Source organism: Aphelocoma coerulescens, chromosome 1 (assembly GCF_041296385.1).
Source record: "Aphelocoma coerulescens isolate FSJ_1873_10779 chromosome 1, UR_Acoe_1.0, whole genome shotgun sequence".
Lineage (NCBI taxonomy): Eukaryota > Metazoa > Chordata > Aves > Passeriformes > Corvidae > Aphelocoma > Aphelocoma coerulescens.
This window is the reverse complement of record NC_091013.1, coordinates 92646779-92669253: the sequence shown is the minus strand read 5'-3', so window position 1 is coordinate 92669253 and position 22475 is coordinate 92646779. Positions and strand designations below refer to the sequence as shown.

The window sequence follows — 22475 nt, the reverse complement described above, 5'->3', positions numbered from 1 at the left end:
CGCAAGACACCTACTCTCTGTCCATTTAGCATGTATGTGTCACTTGTTTTTTCACAGAAGGATTCAGTGTTACACCCTGGAGTTCCTCCTAGCTTCCAGGGTCTCAAAGTTATCTGCATTTCCATGCATAGGAGAAAATAAAGCTGATTTCCTAAAGGGAGAGCCTTTGGGGGATAAAGTTCAAGGCTGAAAATCCTCTCTGATAAAAACCAAATAATGGACACAAACCTGAATAGGGAGGTATGTGAAAAGGCTATGTGAATAATCAAAGTTAGACAGAAAGAGTTCTGGCCCTAATTCTTTCAGTTACAGAGAGGTGCCTAGTAGCAACCTTTCCTGGAAGAAAAATTCAGCTGCACTTCAAATTTTGAAAATACCCTTTTTATTACTGGCAGTAAATTCATTTTCAAAGGCGAAACAGGTAAATATGGGAAATCCAGCACCTGTTTAATTTAGGTATATTCCTACCAATTCAGTGAATTTTTCAGCAATATTGTGATGACTTATTCCTAAATAAATGAATATTCTGCAGGCATTCATGTTCCAACTATAAGCAGTGCATAGAGAGATTCAAAAGAAAAACTGATGGGCCTGGTACACAGGAATATAAACAAGTATCTGGTATTTGCAGTCCCTTGAATGCTTAAATTATGCCCATGGCTCACCAGTGCTCTGGTAGATGCAGACTGTTAACTCTACTTATTTTATCTCCTTGATGGAAAGTTACTAAAAGTAAACATGTTTTCTACTCCTACCACAGGAGTAACAGATGGTCTTCTGTGGTTTTACAGGAGGTAGGAGGGAGAAAAGGTCCCCAAATTATCTCTATGTTAAGAATCCTTCCAATGAGAAAAGGGAGAAAAAAAGAGAGAGAAAAAAAGCAGCAAGGAAATAGAGAAAAAGAGATAACAAAGAGACAGAGGAGACACAGTGAGAGTGAATTCTTAAGTATTTTTCTTCTCCACTCACTTTTTGGTTTGGCTTAGGGTTCTTTGTTTTGTTTGGCTTTAGGGTGTTCTCTGTATCTAGGCAGTGTTATAAGTACTGTAATTATCAGCACTTACATCACTGAAAGCCGAATTGATGACTGTGATGGGGTTCCTAATCCTTAAAAATACCTGTCTGACTAACATTAATCTGTGTTTCTATGAATTTAGACACATTGGGACTCTGTTTTAAAACCTTCACCTTGTAAGGGGTTCCCCAAGCACAGTACCTTCGCAAGATGGTCTCCCATTCCCATCGGGACTTCGCGCTCCTTTTCGTTGTCGGTTTTATTACCCAACAAAAGAACAGGCACATTCTCCCCACTTGCCTCCTGCAGAATAAACAGCAAATATCAGCTGAGGCATTGAATTCAAAAGATCACAGACTAAGAGGATAAAAGCTAACAAATGTCACAATATAACAAGACATTTAAGACTTCACACAAACCAGGTACATGCCACTTTGCTTACAAACATCAGGAACTGAAGTTGGATAAAAGACATGAAAAAGACAGAATGCTAAGGTTACACTAACTAGGGATTTTTTTTTAATAGCAGCACAGAAGCTCATTAGACTATATTAAAATGGGAGAGAGAAAACCACCATGCTACACAGGCTCAGATATTGTGTTTATAGCCACTGCTTTTCTAATTACATGGCCAGGAAAAATAATGGCAACACCTGGGTACTATTATGCCAAATGAATTACACGAAATAGTGGAAAAATACACAGAATAGGCCCCCAAAAATACACCGAATAGACAGAAATCAAAATTTATTCTGAAAAGGGTTATAATTATCACAGCAAGTGCTTTCATTAGGTGAACTGAATGCTACAGCAGTAAATGGACTTGCCTGTATGTCCAAATTAGCAACAGTTTGCAGCAAACAAAAATTAGTTAGTAAAGAAGAGTGAACTATTACACCTTGGAAAAAAGTTTTGACCACGACATTCCATTTTTCTGAATCAAATTCTGCAATGCTCCTCTAGCTTTTACCATACTGAATTAAAACATGCCAATGCTTTATTAAGATCATATAATTAGCAAGGGCCTGTTCTTCCCAAATGCATGCTAATATTACTTCAATAAGGCTACTCATATCTGGAATAACTATGACTGTTTGGAGGCATTTAAATGACTGAGTCCTAATCTGAACTCCCAAAGCCACCTCTTGGCTATTATGGAAAACAGTGTGTTACACTAGAGCACGTGCCAAATAAAATCAGACTAAATGATCTTCACATATCAATTTGTCCCTTACTCTTCCAGTGAGCAAACAGGAAGTCACACTTTGTTCTTGCTACAAGTCAGCTCTTTGTGGCAGCTGCCTCAGTTTTATTTTTACTCTTTGTTCTGGCCACAAGCAAATTCCATTGCTTACACTCATAATATGTTTTAATTTTTAATTAAGTGATGTCACTCACTGGCATGGGCTATGATTTTCTTTTCAAGTGGCTGAAGGATGATCCCCAGGACACTGAACTCTGAACTGTCTTTCACGAGGCAGTTTCACAGCACTGATGTAGATTACATAGTTCTAAGTTTATGGCTTATGCTCACAATATAGTCTATTTTCCACAAGCTACACACTTGGTTATCAAACTGCTAATGATCATCGGTGATCACCAGATCACCAGCACTGAACCAAAACACCTCTCAGTGCTAGCAGTGATCAGTGGGGTCATCAGCTCCTTTCATGAGAAATCAGAGAACTCCATGCTGTGATTTTCCCACCACTCATTGAAAGTCCTTAAAACCCTGTAACTACAATTTTTTTTCATAGAGATCAAAACCAACTTCACCTTCAACAGTGCAGATCAAATCACTAGAAAAAACATAATTGTGACAACACAAGAAACATGCTGCTCTCTCTTTTACCCTGCTAACAGCCCTTGTTCAGAAGAAGGTAGAGAATGACACCAGGGCTTAGATTTAAAGTTATGTCAAGTTACCTCAATGCTTATCAGCCACTGCTTGACAGCTGTGAATGTGTCTTTTGCTGTTATGTCATACATCACAATGACACCATCAGCTTTTCTGAAAAACTGCTTGGTAATGCTTCGGTACCTACAAGTAAGAATGTGGTTACAGCTCTCTTCAACAGAAGCAACAATCTGACAAGTTAAAATTTATAGTAATTCCGCCATGCAAAGGCAAATAAATTATTGGGAAAAAAAAAAAAAAAAAGGGAAAAAAAAACCCAAATGAAAAATAAATAAAAGTAATTTTTTAAAAGAAAGTGTTTGGAAAAGTTCCCCCTGCCTTCTTTAATTGATTCTGGGTTAGACTGGATAATTAGTTGCATATCTCACCTTCTCCCACCTCTTTCATTTTAAGCTTGGAGCAGAAATTTCTCCCTCACTAAGTGCTCTTCTAAAGCTAGCTAGGTTTTTGGAGACCTTTTTTCCAAGCTTCCTGTAGAAAACGTAGATTGTCATTATCATCCTTGCTTTTAGTAATAGAAAATTACACAATAGGTGAGGAGATGGGGAAGGAAATTACCACTGAATGCTTACAAAAACCTGGTGTTCTAGTACAATGCTATTGTTTTGGTAAAAAAAATAAACACTTTTTTTAATCTATTAAGGCATTTTCTTCTATAGAAATAATTCTAGGTGCATTTTAAAATTAGTCTTCCTCCTAAAGAAATAGTGTGGTACTAAACTTCCCAGAGCTTAATTAAGAGTCTTTTTTACAGACTGTCAGTTTTTCAGTGGATTTAGCAGCAAATCAGCACATTAGTGCTGCAAGGGAATGAGCTAAACTGGGAATCCACTGGCTCTATTAGGAATCCTCCTATATTTGTTCCTCTCCAAGAAGCAGGATTAGGTCCATGCTTAGTAATCTTCAAACAGATGATTCAAGGAAGTGAAACTTTAAAACGCGTACAGGTTTTGACGGGCATGGTGTTCAGTTTCATCACGCTGTCTGTATTTCAAGCAATGAGTTTTGTCGCTTTCATCCCTCCAGTTCCCTCCTCCATCCCAGTGGATGGGGCAGTGAGGGAGCAGCTACAGAGCTTGGCTGACGACCAGGCTTGAACCACAAGAGAGCCTTTCTCACCGTTCCTGGCCAGCGGTGTCCCAGAGCTGCAGCGCTACCTGCGTGTGATCTACTGCGACAGTTCTCACGTTGTAATCCACACCTGCAACAGAAATGCAATGAAAGTTGTCTCTTTACAGGCTGTTTGATCTTTGAAAACTGGATCCAGAAAATAGCAAAACTTCCAGAAAAGTAAAAAGATAGGCACTACATTAAAAATTATGCCCATAGTCTCCAGCCATCAGAGGACAAGAGCTTTTATTTGCTTGAAGTTCTCCAACAATAAAATACTGAATGATAATAGAATAGTTCCATTTTGTAACACATGCAAGATAAGTCACTTTCCAAATCACGGAACATGAGTCAATGGTCCATTTGACAGTCCACAGCAGTCCAAGCCATTTAGCCTGGAATTCACTGTATAACATCAGCTGCATGAAATGTGTTAGCTTAGTCTGAGCTAACCACATAGGTGCCTTCTACAGTTAGTGGAAAAACACAAGGCATGGCACAGGGAATAGTGGAACCTAAGATAAATGCTGAAGATAGATGGACTGAACATGTGGAGAACCTCTTCCCCTATTTATAACATAGAAGATGAGCTCACTTCACTTAGGTTGCTCAAGATAAAAATTCCTTTATTTAAACTTTTAAATTAATTGTCTCCCGACTCCTCTAACCTGTGAAGATGTAGGTATTTTCTAGATATTTATAACAATAATTAGAGTCTTAAATGTTAATCACTCTCTACCTCCTCCTAATAACAACCTGCATTTTTTTGTATCACACTGAAGTGTATCATAAAATCACACAATTATTGAATAATTCAGGTTAGAAGGGATCTCAGTAGGTCAGCAACAATATCTTGGGGCCATTTTCCACAACAATGGGATTTTTGCCAGTGGCATCAATGGAGCAGCATCCATGCCTGCATTCCTTCAATAGGAGATTAAAAAATCTGGATGGAGGCTATATCCATTGCTTACACCTCAAGGGAAGAATTTTGAACTATTCTGTAGAAATTCATTGAGAACACTCCTCTCCATATTATTCACTTGACTTTTCCACGGTCTGTACCTTGCCAGCCATAGCCCATACCTGTGAAATTCATTGATGTGAACACTAAATCAAAGCTATGACAAATGCTTTCTTGCCATTTTCTTTGCAAGAACCATGGATGACCAGCCAAAAGATGAAAAAGTTCAGAGGTCATTCCTGTGGTTATATTCCTCTGGAAAACTGCACACACTGTGTAAGACCTCAGAGTGTAGAGAAGTGTATTGGCCAATTACAGAACAACATGGACAGGAGACAGCATTTAGGTCTATAGAATATATATGAATAGGCAACTACATATAGGTGTCTAAACTCCCATTCCAGTTAATGAAGATACAGCAAATGAAAAACTAGGGCATTACTAAGCTCACCTTTAAGTAGGTAAGTTTTATTTCATATATGCTGCAGAATAAGTAAGGTCTAAATATAGGCTAAGCATAAAGAATCTGGTCATTTAACCCAGCTGCATTGCAATAACCTATGCTTCAGTTTTTGTGCCTTGATTTTGTGTCTGAGTTCTGAAAGTTTGGTCTACAACTTCAGGCAAGGTAAGAATAAAGTAGGCTTCAAAAACTTTGGCTTTGAAAACACTGGTCTGACATTTTTTTTTGGTGATTAGTAGAATACAAAATCTTCAAACAGGTGATTCAGACATTCTATGTTCTCTTTAAAACAAAATAAAATTACTTAGAGGGAAAGAGACAAGGTATGAAGGTGGAATGCTTAGTACATTGCAGTCCAGAGGACAGGATATCTGTTTCAGAACTGTGAGACCTACAAGGAAGTTCTAGCTTCACAGAAATCAGTAGGATTTTTCTGATTTATTTCACTGCTGCCAGGATTTCAATACAGAATCTGCCCTGAAACCTCTCCATCAATTATGTGCTTCCCAGCTTAGGAGAACTCACTTTGCATGTCCTACTTTTACATCTCTATGCTTCTGTTTTATAATACAGGGCCTGATCTCAGTAGAAACTGTTAAGTACTGTCAGAAAAAAAAAAATAATAGTTATATTGTTTCTTAAACTTACCTACAGTAGCAGCTGTGCCTGGGAAAAAACGATCTTCACAAAATCTTCTTAAGAATGAAGTCTTTCCAACACTCGAATTGCCAACAAAAATGATCTTGAATAAGCGCTCTGGGACAGAGTTTATTCTCTCCTCCTTTAAGTAAGAGCAAAAATTAGCCTCCAACTGTTCTATAAATCCTGTTGCCTCTCCAGTTTAAGGCTGATATGGGGAAAACAATAGATTTTATCCTATCATATTCTTCATTACTCATGAAGCAATATTCTGTTTCTTAAAATAACTCAGCATTTCAGATGTTTGCCGTGCATCATTCCAGATCATCTGAAGTGCAGTGACTTTCACTGAGCTCTGGAATTATACCAAATATGAACCTTTACATGAAACAAAATAAAACAGTTTATGTTCATAGCCACAAATCAAAATTTACAAAGCTTCACACAGCTCTGCTCAGTAGCTTCATCCTATACCAATACCACAGAGGAAGCAGCACATCTCCATCTAGGTAAGAGAAGCAAAGTCATAATTTTTTGGCTTATGCCACCAGATTCTTCTCTTTGCTACTACCATAGAGCCAAGAACTTCCATCCAATTACCACATTTCTACATCTGTTTAACATTACAGGCAGAAGCATGGAGGAAAGACACAGACAAAGAATTAGACCAGTTAATCAGGCTGTAAACATTCAGCTATGTTTCTGTCATTTCGCTTTTTAAGCAGAAGGAACAACAATTTGTTCTGCTTATCCAGGTCCTGTTTACTGCAGGCTAAGCTAAGTAGATGCTGGAGAGAATATTTATATCCTCTGTCAAGTAGGTCATCATTCTTTTGTACGTAGATCAGGAGTTCTTAGGGAAGCACTCTGTAGCACCAGCTGGTTTGCAGGGGGTGCCCTAGCTGGTCTCTTCTATTTTGTGCAAAGGTGAAGGAAGAGGGAGATAGAAAGTTTGTTTTAATGCTGCAGAAGGGTAGCAAGATCATGGATGGTCCTGACATTAGTTTGTTGAGGTGTGGGTTGCAAGGAGGGAAAGGAGGGAAAGGGAGAGGAGGGAGGGAAAGGCCCTCTGCCAGTCATTTGATGTGCAGAATCCATGAGACTGCTGCCTTCATGAAGACATCAGAACCAAATTTACTGCCCGACAGTCCTTTGAATGAGACATTGAAGTCTACACTTGGAAGTCTTTTCTACAAATATACAGAAGTCCTAGAGAAAGAAGAAAAAATAGAGAGCTGCTCTTGATGGGGAAAAAACCCAAACAACAAAGCCTCGAGCGCCTGTCTTCTGTGAAAAAGAAAATTCACTGCTGTAAATTTTGAGGACAAAACCACATCTCTTTCATGAGCCGGGCTTATAGCCCATCACAGTTACAGAGAGGTTTCTTATTCTCCTTTTCTATTAAAATCCCAAACCCCACGGCAACTATAGGCTACTAGTAGTACCCATACATTTATACAAAGCACATTCTCAGTCCTGCTGAAAACGTTCCCTGCTTATTAGTCTGTGTGCTCTGGGAAATAAAACCAGCTAACATACAGTCATCAGCATGGCAGTATTATCACAGTGCTTCTGAGAACCATAGCTAAATATATGGACTACATGACCTGAAATACTTTGTTCCTAGTGGTCAAACACACTCCAGTAGCACTAAGACCCAAAGACCCAGAGGTCTTCAGCTCAACTTCTAACACAATAAGAAGCCATTTGTCACTGAGATGTATCAAGTCCACTTATGGAAATAACCTTAATAATCAAAGTTGATTATAAATCTGCATGTGAACTCTATGCTAAGGGATAAGCTACTCCATAGTCTGCTTCAACAAAGTGCTGATGGGAAAATGGAATAGCAGTAGGATGTAAATTTATTTTAGTTTACAATGCAGTCTGAAAAAGTCTTCCCTAGATGTGTCTTTTGAGTGGTCTTTATATAAACAGTAGCCAGGTAAAGTAACACACCTAGCTTTTGTACAATTTAACACAAATGTGGGAGATTACAGGTATAAACATAGTGGTTCATATTCCATATTGAAAGATCAGAGGGGAGGGGAAGTGAATCTCATTGAGAAGTTTTGGACAGAAAATCTTGCTTTAATTTCCATTATGGTTCGTTCAGGGGCTTTCCAAATGATATTTCTGGTAATGTTAACTGCACCTTCATCTTCATAGCCACTCAGAAAAAGGCTCTGCCTAATTATCAACTCCCAGATAAAACAGTTGCTTGGCCTCATGCACTGCTGCCACCATTGATTCTACTCACCTATAAGATGCAGTAGGTCATACAGGATTAGCAGCTGAACTACTGTGAATATATGGTTATTAGGAAGGCTTAATGCCAGCAGCTAGGAGCCTGAGTTCCATACAGCAAGCAGTAAGATCATGGAATGCAGTAATACAAAGCCTTTGCAGACTAGTTATAATAAGAAACAAGGTCTAGTTCCTACCCAGCTGAGAGGATGTGCTTTCAAGGGGCATGCCTGCTGAAACAGAGCAAGCAGGACAGGTTTGTCCTAGCTGGATAGGATAAGTTACCTGGCTTGTGTCATCCTAAAGGCCAGTGATGCCATGCTTTGAAAATGTGATACAAAGTAAGTCATACAGCAAACAAAAAGCATGCATTGAATTAAATAATTTCGAAATATGAAGCTCTGTTCTGTACCCTCGACATTTTATTAAAAGGTACCACTTAGAAATTATTATGTAACCATGGCATAATTCTATCATATTTTTTAAGATATGCCTGCTTCTTCTAAAAGAAACATATAATTATGACCAAGCAAACCAATTTTTCCTATACTTTAATCTTTTTAATATGTGCTTCAAGAATCTAAAAATGAGTAATACTTAACAATTATTCTAAAATTAGAAAACAAGCACAGCTAGCTCTGAAGCAATAGCAGTGCAAAAAGAACTTTAGACTCCACAGAAATGTACCTTCCAGCATATTGTTTTAAGGATTATTACTGAATGGTGAATTCATTGCTAACATGCTTATACAAGCTAGAGCTGAAAAAAAATAGGATTTCAATTTGCTAAATAAAAGTAACTTCAAAAATAGTTAAAAAGTAATGATATTCCTCTCATTATTTCTCAGATAATGTAACAGCTACCAAAGCTGACTCAAAAGAATCAGAATAGGGAAATATCACTTTGTGGCAAAAAAAACCCCAACCAACCAACCATTTTTTTAAAAAAAGGACTTGCTTCTTTTTTAAGACAATTTCTACCTTCCAGTGGATCTTCTCGTATCATCTGTTACAAGGCTTAACTTCACTTTCCCTAAACAGTCCTTCAAATGTAAGTCTATGCACAAATTGTCTGCAGTTACCACTCCTTTAGGTTGAGTTTGCCTTCTTTGCACCTTCAGCACTTTTCTGCAGTACATTTTTATCCCCCACTTCATGCAATGGCTTAATTTGTCATGCTTCAACTTAGAAAACGAAATAATTTTAGCTTCTAGGAATAATGCAATAACCTTTGACACCACTTCATGGCATCCAAAGTCCTTCAGAATAGAATAGAATAGCCTGACCACTTCAGGAATGACCAAAAGTTAAAGCACATTATGAAGGGCATTATCAAAAAGCCTCTTAAACATTGACAGACTTGTGGCATGGACCACCTCCCTAGGAAGCCTCACCACCCTCCCAGTAAAGAAATGCTTCCTAATGTCAAGTCTCAACCTCCTCTGAGGCAGCTTTGAATTATTCCCACACATCCCATCACTGGATCCCAGGGAGAAGGGATCCTTCTCCCCCTCCCCTCCTCAGGAAGCTGCAGAGAAGCAAGGGAGTTGTCCCTCAGCCTGTTTTTCCAAATAGGACAAACCCAGAGCCCTCAGCCACTCCTCAGAGGAGACGCTTTCCAGCCTTTCCATCAGCTTTGTTTCCCTGCTCTGGATGCATTCAAGGACCTTCACATTCTCCTTAAATCATAGGGCCCAGAACTTTACACTCTACTCAAGGTGAGGTCTCCTTCATCCTCTTACATTTGGCAGTGTTTCCTTCCCTACAGGCTGCTCTCTAGAAGATGATGAGTGTTCCACTGATTGCTCTCTGGTTTTGTTATTCATTTCTGTCTCAGAAGTATTTTCATCTTCTCCAGTCCATCTGCTCAGCTGCTTATCAACCAGCCTGTCAAGAAGCTGGGGTAGGTGATCTTCTTCAATTGATATTATTCTTTGGAGATGTGATGTTTTAGGCATTCCTCCAGTGACTCCAGTATCAGGCTCTTCAGAGAGAACTCCATTCAGTCCAGCAGAATTCCTTCTCTTTGAGTTACTGAAAATATCATCTTCTTCAAATGAATGGCTAAGCAGAGAAAAAAAAAAGTACATCACAAAAATATAATGGACCTGCTACTTTATTCTGAATTTAATCTGAAGAATTGAATTTAATCTCCAGTGTTTTTGACTAGTCACAGCAGGCAGAGAGGAGTCATTCCAATGTCGGCTGAAAAGTCAGCTCATCATACCATGTGTATATACATAGCATGCTTGAGAATTATAAGCATCATGGGGAAAGCCAATAACTTACAGGAGAAACCTCAACCAGAATGGAAAATATTAGATTAACTTCAATTCTAACCCCATAGAAGAGATAAAGTCAATTTCTCTACTGTGATTTTCTCCTTTCCCACCTCCCACTCCTATTCTGGAGGAATAAAAGAGCCCCCCAACCCAGATCCTTTCTGTGTGCAATCTAATTCTCTCTTTAGTAGATAGGAAGGACATGGGTTTGTTTGATATGGATAAAAAAGTCCAAGTGGAGATTCAACATTGTACCACATTAACGTAGGGGCATGGGCAAGTTTTTGTGTCTCCCAGTGTATACTCATCCACAGTAAGGAAATTCTCTTGCCTTTGCAGACAGTACACTTGTTTCATGTGAAAATTTGGCTCTTCATTTTCAAATTTCTTAATGAGCACAGTAATCTTATAGTGACAGAGACTTTAGAAATACACTCTTTGAAAAGTTCCAAATTATCAGAAAAGAAGCATTCCACATCTTCTTTCTATAAGCCTCATTATACTCAAACAAGGAACACATGAAATAAAGTTCTTACCTGTTAGGCAGCATCTTGCCCTCTATGTATTTCCCAATGATAGACCCTGATCTTTGCTTCCAGCTGGCTTTTGGAACAGTTGTTTTGCATTTCTGCAGAAATACAGAATACTTCTTACTGATTTACTTCTGCTGTCCATTATGGTTAACTACCCTCATGCCTAATACTTAAATAATGCAATGCAAATGAAAGAAAAAAATGTAGGAAAAATCCTAGAGGTAGAAATGCTTCAGAATTCCCATTGTTAAACAATCAGAACAGGGAACTCCAGATACTGCAAAAATGCATCTGCTTTGTAAATAAAACAGCACAATGTCATGGAAAAAAAGTAAATGGATATATTTTTTTACAGCAGCTTCTTGTAGGACTAAGAACACAAGCAAATATAAACTAAGTGGCCTTAGTCTCCTTACACCAGGGTACTTCTAGAACATCTTTGCTGCTGCTTAAGAAGTTAATAGGATCTGCTCTTACCCCAGTCTGAAGAGGTATTCAGGGACTGATTTGGGTACTTAGTTATTGTACTGTTGTATAAACGTTTCAGGATAAATTACCTATGCTTGACTGAGTGAGTTAATGCAATTTAATTGTTCGATTTTTAGGTTATTTCATCCTTTCATGATTGCATCCTTAGTTTCTTCTAAAATACATTCATGTCTCCTCAGATAGCTCCCACTTTATAATTCTAAACATGCAGCTCTTAAAATTGTTCAGCAAATTAATAAAATCTTATTTTCAAGTGAGAGAAGAAAAGACAGTACAAATTAAGACCAGGGCAAGATTTAAGTGTCACAGAAGTCCATCTCCTGCACAGCCTTCTGTTCCCCTTCTTTTGAAGCTGTTCTCCTCTGTGTCTGCTCAACACTGGGTTTGAAAACAATGGTTGGTTACCTGTAAAAATATGTCACGTTCATCCTTGAGATGTTTGTTCCTTTCTCTGCAAAGAGAACACAAACAAAAGAAACACTGAAGCCAAGTATTTAGAACTGCTGAGTTTTCTACCCCACACTAACAAAGAGACTGGACAGTTGGCAGCGTAAAACTTTCATCATCCTTTATTTATATTCTCACCTCAGCCAGTTCCATGTCTGGGCTATTGATTCTCCAGCAGGGCTATGCTGATTAAAGCCAGATGGAATCTGGATCTCTTTCTGTATTTCATCTAAACAAATGCCTTAACACATAGAAATCAGTTGTGGTCAATATGCCTTCACCTACTATAAATTAGAATGTTTAGTGATTTTCACCTAAAGATGAGCTCTTACTGTGGAGAGGGTGCAATGAACACCATCTCTTGTTCATCTGGTGACAGCTGTGAAGGCCAGTTATGTCCCTCTGAGGGCTGCAGTTGTGGCTGCCATGGAAAAGTCAGCCTAGGAAAACATCCATCTTCCATCCTTTGTGCAGAAATAATGAAATTGTCAAGAAACAGAAACTCCAGGCAATCAGCAAGCTCTGATCAGATGTGACAACACACCTGCTTAGTACATCATCTATTGTCTCCATCTGTTGCTGGCCTGGCCACAGGAGAGCCTGAGCAGCCAGGCTGAACAGAAACAACCTCTGTTGTCAGATGTTTCTATCTACGCCCCCCCAAAACTTGCAGCAGGCAAGATCCCAGAGTGGCCTATGGAAAACACACACTGCAAAGTAAGAGCCTTTCCTCAAGCCTGCAGAATTTTAGGTAATTTTAAAAGGAGGCCTCCTGAAGGATATGCAGTCAGTGAAGGCCTATGGGCAGGTGAAGCATACAGCCCATGCTGACTGACCACTGAGCTAACAAAACCCAGTACTGCTGAACATTACAAAGAGGACTACAGTTGTCTGAACACAGCTCCAAACTTCGAAGTCTATCAATAAAGGAGTGTTATTTAAAATAAATACATTTTGGTATCATTTCACAAATATTTTGGGGAAAGAATCTTCATTTTGGCTCAACTCCCAGCACTTGAGAAGAACAGAGCCTTTCAGCAAGCTCCTGCAGCCAGGCTTCTACTGCAGAACCAGCTTAGAACTGTTCACTGCTCTTCTATTCTACATTTGACTTTCGGAAAGGACATTGTCCTACAACACTGAATTGTCAAAATGAAGTGTATTTTTCAGGTGTGCTGCCTTCTACTCTATGCAAGAACAGAGCATACAAAAGCCTTTTGTAACCATTTTTACTATTTTTTTGTCATTATCATGTGGCAGGTTGACCTTGACTGGCTGCCAGATGCACACCCAGCCACTTTCTCACTCTCCTTCCTCAACACAACAAGGGAAGATAATAACATGGAAAAGCTTGTGGGCCAAGATAAAGACAAGAAGACTACTTACCAACTACCCATTACAGACAAAACAGATTCAATTGTAGGATTATGAGAAACAGAGACAAAACTAAAATCACCTTCTCCACAATCCCATGTCTTCTCAGGCTCAATTTCACTCCTACACCCTCAGCTCTTCCACCTCCTTACCAATCCTGAGTGCCACAAGGGGATGGGGAATAGTGGGGTTTGTGGTCAGTCCATAACAGCTTCTCTCTGTGGCTTCTTCCTCCTCACAGTTTTCTTGCTCCGGTGTAGGTTCCCTCACACAGGTTACAGTGCCTCACAAACTCCAGCACAGATCCTTTCCATGGGACACAGTCCTTCAGGAATGGAGTGCTCCAGCATGGGTCGCCTATAGGCCGCAGCTCCTGCTGGAAAACCTGCCCCTGCATGGGCTCCTCTCCATGGACCAAGCTCCTGCTAGGAGCCTGCTCTTGTGTGGACTCTGCACAGACTACAAGAGGCTCTGCTCCAGCGGTGCCTAGAGCACCTTCTACCCCTCCTTCTTCACTGATCTTGGTGTCTGAAGGGCTTTCTCACACATTTTTTCTCACTCCTCTCTCACAACTGCTGTGCTGTTTTCCACCCTTTCTTACTGGGACTTTCCCAGAAGCACATCATGGCTGTGGGGCACCACTGCGCCCTGTGCTGTGTCCACTGCCACAGGGCAGCCCTGGCTTCTCTCTGGCACTCCACTGTCGACACCTGGACACCTACACTCACTACATCTCCCAACATAATTTCATCCTTTAATGGACTTCTTTAGAATTGTATAAGAAGTTCTTGAATGGAAGATCTACATTACCTTAAAAAATCCAGCTGCTTCAAAAGTCCTGACTTCTCTCTCTGTAAGGTTTCTGTCACCCGGTACACCTCCCTGCAATAAAAAAAAAAAAAAAGAAAAGAAAATTGTTCTAACTATGGTAATAACACTGCTAAAATGTTTCCCCCTAGGGGTATCTACATTTGAGACCTCAGCTTCTTAAAACCTGTAGATTCTATTCTGCCAGAATGGTTACAAATTTTAAAGAAGTTTATTCAGTATAAGGCCCACAGTAGCATGGCAGTATGAGTTAGCAGAGGAAGGAGTAGAGGTTCTTTTTCATAAAAATACAGCTTTTTAATTTCTTCATCCAGAGAGCTTAATATATGTTGATACTGGCACTTTGAGCATTCAGAAAAGATACACTGCTGAAATACTTCTCACTCATGGCCACTAAAAAACAGGTGACATTTTATCCAAAATTAGAGCTTATCTTGCTGCTGGGAACCATATGTCAGGCTCACACATGTCTACAATCCCTACAATTTCTTTCCAATTCATGACACTTATGAAGCCATTTTAACACCATTTACTTTGATTTAACACAATTTGGTGTTCGGCCTTAAATGATTTTTTTTGCCTTTCAGTGAAGCCTCAAGTTCTTCCTGTGCACTGTCTGAACATTACACCTGCTTCAACAGCTCAGGTCTTACCAGACTGACACAGATGTTTAAAGCAACACTGCAGGTGCAGTTGAGTAGGGCTGAGCTCTAATTCCATAAACCACTACTGAATCCAAAGTGCTTTGTAAATGCAATAGTATTATTCAGCAGTCTGACCACTGGACAGATTTCCTCTGTAGCTTTTAAATCAGATCATTCCATAGTCTTTGCTCTGGATCTGAAAAGAGAGGCCTCAAAGAGGAAACAAACCACCTTGAGGAGGAATATTTCTACTGTCTACTTCCAAAACACACATCAAACATGCAAATCTAAAAATTCTAGTCACAGTGGCCATTCTTCAACACTAATTTATCAACAAAGTTCATTATTTATACCCTCAAGAAAAATTAAACAAATAATAACTAAGCAGAGCTTGGCACAAAGCTTAAGAGAAGAAGAGTGTGACATTTGAACTAATATTCTGCTCTATCCTGAAATATGTCAAACATCAACAGTTCTGAATTATGTAGTGCATAGCTGCAATGGCTAGGTACATCTGTCATTCATGTGCTCTCCATTGGCAAGGAGAGGGTTTTACAGATCCCTGAGCATTTCTTTTAAAATGGACTTCAATGAACATTTCTGCCAATTACAGCTCCAGGGTAAATGATTCTTCTGCTTTATGCAGAAGGCTGGAGCAAGACAGGTAGCTTGATCTGTCAGAGGTAATTTTTATCCCTCAAAATATCAACCGTAAATATTTCTTTTTGAATTTTTTTTTTTTTTGTAATTCAGAGTCAGAATCTGAAATCCACAACATTTGAACTGGAAACCCCAAAATTATGGTTCTGAATTGCCATAAGACCTTGTGGGAATTGTGATAAGCTTATCTTGCTGGCCTTACTAGGCTTAATTTTGATGAAGAAAAAAAGAAGATCCTAGGCATCTCACAGTCAAGAGTGCATTCTGAGAAGCAAGTTTCAGATAGGCTCAGCTTTGAGGAAGATAGAGCATCATGTGCCACAACAAGGCATTTCCATAAGGAATTCCATTGGTATTTCAAAACTAAGACATGACATGGATTTTTAATTCCAAATACCCTCAACAAATGACAGCAGGGAGAACACTGACAATTTGAACACATAGCAAAAGATTCCATAGAAGCCAGATATGCTACAGAAAACATGCTGAATTACCTGAGGGAAAGCAGCTAGAACTGCACTTGGCTTTGCAGGTGGCTTCTGCTTATGACATGAGCTTCAATCACAGCACTGAATACCCTGGGGAGGCTCACAGGCACGCTAAGCAAGTGCCCCACAACTGCTGCACCTGGAGACTTACATTTCCTTCTCCTCACTGAGCCTTGACGCCTCCTCCTGAAGCACCTGTAGCTGTTGTTGAGCCAGGCTTAGTTCATGGGATGTTCTCTCCAGGTCTCTCAGCAGCTCCTGGTTAGTCAGCTTCAGCTTGGTGTTCTCTACTTTGGTTTCTTCTTTGCCACTGAGGAGTTCTGTACACTGGTGCTCTAACTGGGGTGGAAGAAAAGAGAACAGAAAGCATTAAAACTAACTGAGGCATCTTGGTTTTGAGGCTTTCAGTTTGGGTCTTAGAGGTTAGTTGAGTAGGGAGCTATTTCTATCAAAGCCAAAAAATTATTAAAGCACATATGGTGCTCTTCCACTGTTCTTTGTACAGACAATTATTTACACAAAAACAAAGCCATTCCACTCTATGACTGAATTTTATCCAGTTCAAAAACACACCAGTACAAACCATAAAAAAGGTGCTACTGAGCAGATTAGCAGCATTAAGTTGATATTCACAACTGCTATTTTAGACTATTTTCCACAAAGATCGGGCCTACACAGAGTGATTCAGAGTTCCACCTAAAAACTGTTAGATTTAGATCTGATAGCTGATAAACCTTTCCATCCCCAGTAATATGAACAAGCAGTAACCTTTTTGCCACCTCAGACAGACCTGCCAAGAAGTGTGAATTAGAGCCTTTTTATCCAGTTTTATATTCACTCTCCAAAGTACATCAAAGGAAAGATACACCTTCCCTGTGAAACAGGTAACAGCAGATGGTAGTGGTTTCTGGTACATAAAGAAGTCCTATCTGCTTCTCCCTGGATAACTGAGCAAATTTAGACAACAGAGCAAAACTTCACATTAGGGAAGGCATTGATGACCTTAAAATAGAAAAGTTTTATTTTTACTTCTTTTTTCTGTATTCATTTTAAGGGATGTAAAACATACTAGGAGAATTATAGTTATACCATTTCAATCTTCTGGATCTGAGACATGACGTTGTTAGAACTCTCACTTTGCCCATCTGAACAAGCAGAGCTCACCCAACCAAAAGCTGTCTTCAACCAGCTCTTCCAGTCAGTTCCTACCCTAGAACACTGCTATTGTTCTAGTCTTGGTTTTGAACAAGGCCCAGGTTAAAAACAAAAGCAGAAAATACTTTCTAGCCAGGATTGTGAGAAGTCAGGAACAAGTGTGGAGTGGGAGCACTTAATCTCAGCAGCAGCAGCAGCAGCTTAGTGTCTTTGCTGAACTGCAGCCTCAGCAGGCTCACATTTCACAGGGAACACTGGCTGGGCATCAGATTACTGCTGAACAAGGTTGGTTTATGTGGATAGATTATATCAGTTCCTGAATATTGCTTCCACTCCTTGACAGAATGAAGTTCTCAATTCTAAGTAAAAGACCAGATGCTTCAGGTACTGAAGACAAGACTTATCCAGAGGAGTGGCTTTGGGAGAAGCAAAAAGTGACCACTCAAAGATGAACTTTCAAAAATCTTAGGAGCAACAAACTGCATACAGAAATCCCACTCACAGAATAGTATGGTCATCTGAAAGCTTACACAGAGACTGTTCAGAAAATGTAACTGCAATGGTAGCCAACACTAGCACCCAGAATCATCTATAATGATGTTAGAAGTACTTGCTATAAATCCTGGAGCTCACTCTTGTCAGAAAAACTGTAACATAACATCTAAAGCCCAGAACATAACGAGAGAAAAAAGGGTTGTTTCCCAGCAATTCAGATCTCCCTTCTTCCGCTGTACCCATACAATCCTTTGAGAAATGCCAAACACCACCTTTAAAGCACTCATTTAAACAACTCCCAGTACACAGAAATAGCTCATTAGGTGAATGCTCAGCTGATAACAGAATGGCATAGATCCTACAGCTTCTAGCTGCTTATTGGAGCTGAATATTGGCTCCTATGCTCATCTGGTAGATGGAAACTGATGGGAAAAAGGCTCATGGCCCATAGACGTTTAAAAAAATCTAAGTAGCAAAGAGTATTAAACCATTACCACAGGTCAAGCACAGACACAGTCACTGATGGTACATATTCTCTTTTTTGACAAAAATGAGAGGAAACCAAGTTTAAGTTAAGTAAATAACTGGGATTATTCAATGCAAATGAGCTGTTGCTGAGGACCACATACATTGAGCACTCTCCATGCAATCCCTTGTTCTTAGCTCACCATACTTTCTGTAGTTTTTATCATTTTTTTCTCCCTATTTATTTCAATCGCACATGAAAGATGAAATATTTACACAGTGCCATGAGGCAGTTATAACCACATGAGTACTACTGATCCATGTTCTTATGCATCTCATTCCCAATCCCAAAATCATGTTCTTCAGTGGCTGTCATCAGTACAGAACGCAGCGTTTTATGTGAGAAGTCCAGTAACTCCCCCGCATTTCACCTGGTCCACACCTACTTTCTTCCCCTCACACAAGTCTGTGCCCTAGAGGTTATGCTGGATATCCTCTGTCCCCAGTGCCTCCTCCTGAGATGCTCCATCTCACATCCCTTGAGGAACAAGGGAAAACCTCATGCATTATCTAATGCAGAGCATTATACAGAGCAAGCTGACAATTCAAGATCATGGCAGCCAGCAAAAGGGCCTAGAGAACAGAACCTTGGCCAGTCAACATGGAATCAGACCCACATTTCAGTCATGCCAGCCAGACAACCCTCATAAGGGAGAATCCCTCTGGCTGTGTCAGCAAAACAACGCTGAGCTCATCTGGTTTAAAAGCTCCCTTTCACATTTTTGTTAATAATTTCCAACACAGAAATAATAACATTGTATTCTATATTTTCAAAAAAGACTTATTAATGAAGTTTGGAAAAAAGCATTTGTGTGCCTCTCAAGAGGTTCTCTCATATAATCAAGCATAGAAGTTGTAATTAAATCAAGCTACCTTACTGTCTGCAAGAAGAGATTTAATTATTAAAGTATATTTCCATACCAGAGGAGGAGGCAAAAGTGAAAGAGACCTCTGGGTAAGGCAAACATTAGACACCACACACAGATATCTCAGTGAATGAAAAGCAACATCAGAAAATGAGTGGGGCCATGGCATTACAAAAACAGATCTGAGTAAAGATGAGAGTCACGTTCAGAGATGATCATTAGAAATTAGAAAAATATATGTAGAAAACAGTGCCTCTAACTACACTGAGTAAAACACTCAAATAAATAGGCTAGGTTGCTATATCAGAAAGAAAAACCATCAAATACTGCATATCAGATTAGCAATAGGCCAATCTGTTAGTTGAATGACAAAAGTTTCAGTTGTCATCAATCATCTGAATGAAATTATGTCACTCATCCCACCATTAGAAATAGTGAATTCCATTAGCCCAACACAGCTTCCTTTCCATAAAAGTAAAATGGGATAGTTCAATCTTTATGGTGTATGGAGAGCCTGTCTTTCAAAAGCACCCTTGTGATTCATGTAAATTCATAATGGAGAGGGGAAATGACAAATGCTAGAAATTACAAATAAAATAAAAAACATAGTAATACTATTAATAATAAGCAATGTAGAAAATATAAATGGAAAACATAAAATCAGATAAAAAAAAATACTAACAAAAATAGCACAGACATTGTTTTATGTTCTCCAAGATAGGCAATAGTAGACAATGGCAATGTAGACAACAATTGTAAGGTAAGACTTCCTGGTATTGTTGCCTATATTGATTAATTATACCAGGCTTAAAATTGAGTGAAAGCCTTTGAATAGCTTCTGTGGGTTTTATACCAAATTTAGCAAACACGATCTTGAAAAAAACACAAGAAGAAGGTTTTACAGAATTACTGGTTGATAACTAAGTTTTAAACAGAGCTTTAAAGCAAAAACAAAGAAATAGACTAAAATATAATCATTACAAAATTATAATAAGTTATTTCTTTTACTTTTGCAGTTAGTTTCAGACTAAAAATGCCTATCTGTGGGCCCCCACAGACATCTTCAAAGTATAGATTATTTCACTCTAGTGCTGCAATGTGGTAAAGAGCCTGCATAAAACCACATATATTCTGATTCACAGTGGTACTGAACAAGGGTACCAGGGAGGTGATTTCAATTATGGAACGGACTTTTAGTTTAGTCCTGTATCCTTATCAGCTAAACTTCACAGAATCACAGAGTACCAGGTTGGAAGGGGAACTCAAGGTCCATCTGTTCCAACCTTTCTTGGCAAAAACACAGTTTAGACCAGATGACCCAGCATCCTGCCCAGCTAAATCTTTAGTGTCCAGTGTTGGGGAATCCACCACTTCCCCAGGAAGTTTATTGCAACAGCTGATAGTTCTCATTGTGAAAAAGTTTCTTCTTTTTTCCACATATTCATATTCTACAGAGGGAATTGCATTTACAGCATTCCATTTCTGCCCTTTAAATTCCAGTGCTACCTCCTTTCCCAATTGCTAGTCTTTCCTGCAATGACCTTGGAGCCGCTTTACAGCAAGTTCTCTGCTCCCCCAAGCAGGCCATGCTTTTTAAGAAGTAAAACACATCAGGTTTTAATATGGGAACTTGACAAGCTGTTACCAATGCAAGGGAAACATCCACTGCTATAAAACTGTTATCACAGAGATATATCAGGAGCAAGTTGTTCAGGAGGCAGCATTTCAAGTTCATAGTGCTGAATCGTCCAAAACAAGTAAATGAGTGGCTGGTACAGGCTTTGAGCAAAGGTGGGCACTAGAAGAGCCAAATCATTGTTCTCTGCTCTTAAGCTGTCTGGGTGTTAAGCCAGTTCCTAGAACATTGAAGGTAGTGGAATTCTGCTATGTTTTCATAAAAATTACCCTAGTACCTGGGGAGAATATCCAAAGCATATGTAATTTTCCATTTTACCACATAAAATGAAAATTACTTTAGAAATAGAGGTTAACATTTTTCCTAAGCACATGACACAAAAACAACAGAGTCACAATTTGGCAGAACAACATCACACCAACTTGCAGTTTCGGGACCTAAAATAGTACCTAATGAAAATCATGTGAACAAATAAGAGCTATCTATTTTTGAACTCTGAAGAATATCAGTTAGTACCCTTTTCTGCTTCTGAACCAGCTGTTCCAGTTCTTGTTCTTTTGACAGCAGCTTGCACTCCAGCTCTTGACTGTAGGACTGAAACCTCTCTGTGTCCTGCAAAATTCAGAGAGGAAATGGATTAACAGAACAGCATAACTGCAACAGCAGGAGGAGAAATAACAAATCAGGGATGGAGTTTTCCACAGTGAATATAACAAGACACGGGTAGTACTCAGTTTAGGGATGGTATCACCCATGAATCTGTAAACTGGTGTAGTCCAGCGGCTTCAATGACTGTGGTTTCTACAGAACGTGCTGATTGCATATGAGTAGGTATCAAGTCTAGGAAGGGGAGGCAGATGTCTCAGGCAGGAGGCTGAGGAGCTTAGCCAACCTAAATCAATACAGCCAGAAGGTATCCTCTCACTTCCAGCCACAGCAACTCAGGTTGATGTGAAAGAAACAACAACTGCCACGCTTAAAATCCATCACTAACAACAATTTTTCACAGATGTTCCACTGGTATAAACAAGTGACTGGGGTTTCAAGCTCTGCCTTTCACTTAGCAATTATATTAACCTGTCCACTTTGTAAGTATCTTGCGATCACTGGGAACTCCCAGTCATATTTGGGATTACTCCTTCTGACACTCCTCAGCTGAGAAAAATTGTCAGACCTCTCCTGAGTAAAATCAGGTTCCACTAGTTTGTATCAGCTGAGAAATTGTCCTGTTCCTCCAAAAACAGGCTTCTACTCTCTAAGGTCCCCAGGAAAATGCCTCTAAACAAAACCAAAAAATTCCATCAAAACAGCAGTGGTTCTTACATGTGTTTTCCCTTAAGCAGTACCCGTAATGGGGTAATCAAATGCATGATAACTGGCTCTTTCTGGGGAAGAATATATAGCCAAATGAAAAAACAGACTAACTGCCCCTTTTGTGTAACATTCAGTCAGCAGGGTATTAAGTATTGTAAATAGCTACAATTTGTACTTATTTGCATCTTACCAATTTCTTCAAATGTATTCTTCAAGAGCTGCTCTTCATTCAAGCCACAATAATTTCCCCTTTATATGGCATCAATGCATCTCTCCAGGCTGTAAAGTCTTTGTAAGACTTTGCATTAGAGAAAGAATTTAACAGTCAGATCTCCCCAGATCCCAAATTAGTCATGCAAAGAAACAATACTTCTTGAGTGTCTG

The 22475-nt window shown here is 39.3% G+C and overlaps 1 protein-coding gene across 5 annotated transcripts in view; it reads right to left on the bottom strand.

The window, feature by feature from the left end:
- The window catches only part of CRACR2A (calcium release activated channel regulator 2A), a 58962-nt gene that overhangs the window by 4559 nt on the left and 31928 nt on the right, over positions 1 to 22475 (bottom strand). For all 5 annotated transcript variants that reach the window (XM_069017795.1, XM_069017789.1, XM_069017804.1 and 2 more), the window contains 10 exons: positions 21294 to 21389; positions 16252 to 16439; positions 14291 to 14362; positions 12065 to 12110; positions 11174 to 11265; positions 10098 to 10419; positions 6119 to 6251; positions 4053 to 4134; positions 2942 to 3056; positions 1217 to 1318 (listed from right to left, as the gene is read on the bottom strand). In XM_069017795.1, coding sequence (XP_068873896.1) covers positions 1217 to 1318; positions 2942 to 3056; positions 4053 to 4134; positions 6119 to 6251; positions 10098 to 10419; positions 11174 to 11265; positions 12065 to 12110; positions 14291 to 14362; positions 16252 to 16439; positions 21294 to 21389 — 1248 coding nt within the window. The remainder of the gene's footprint in view (positions 1 to 1216; positions 1319 to 2941; positions 3057 to 4052; positions 4135 to 6118; positions 6252 to 10097; positions 10420 to 11173; positions 11266 to 12064; positions 12111 to 14290; positions 14363 to 16251; positions 16440 to 21293; positions 21390 to 22475) is intronic.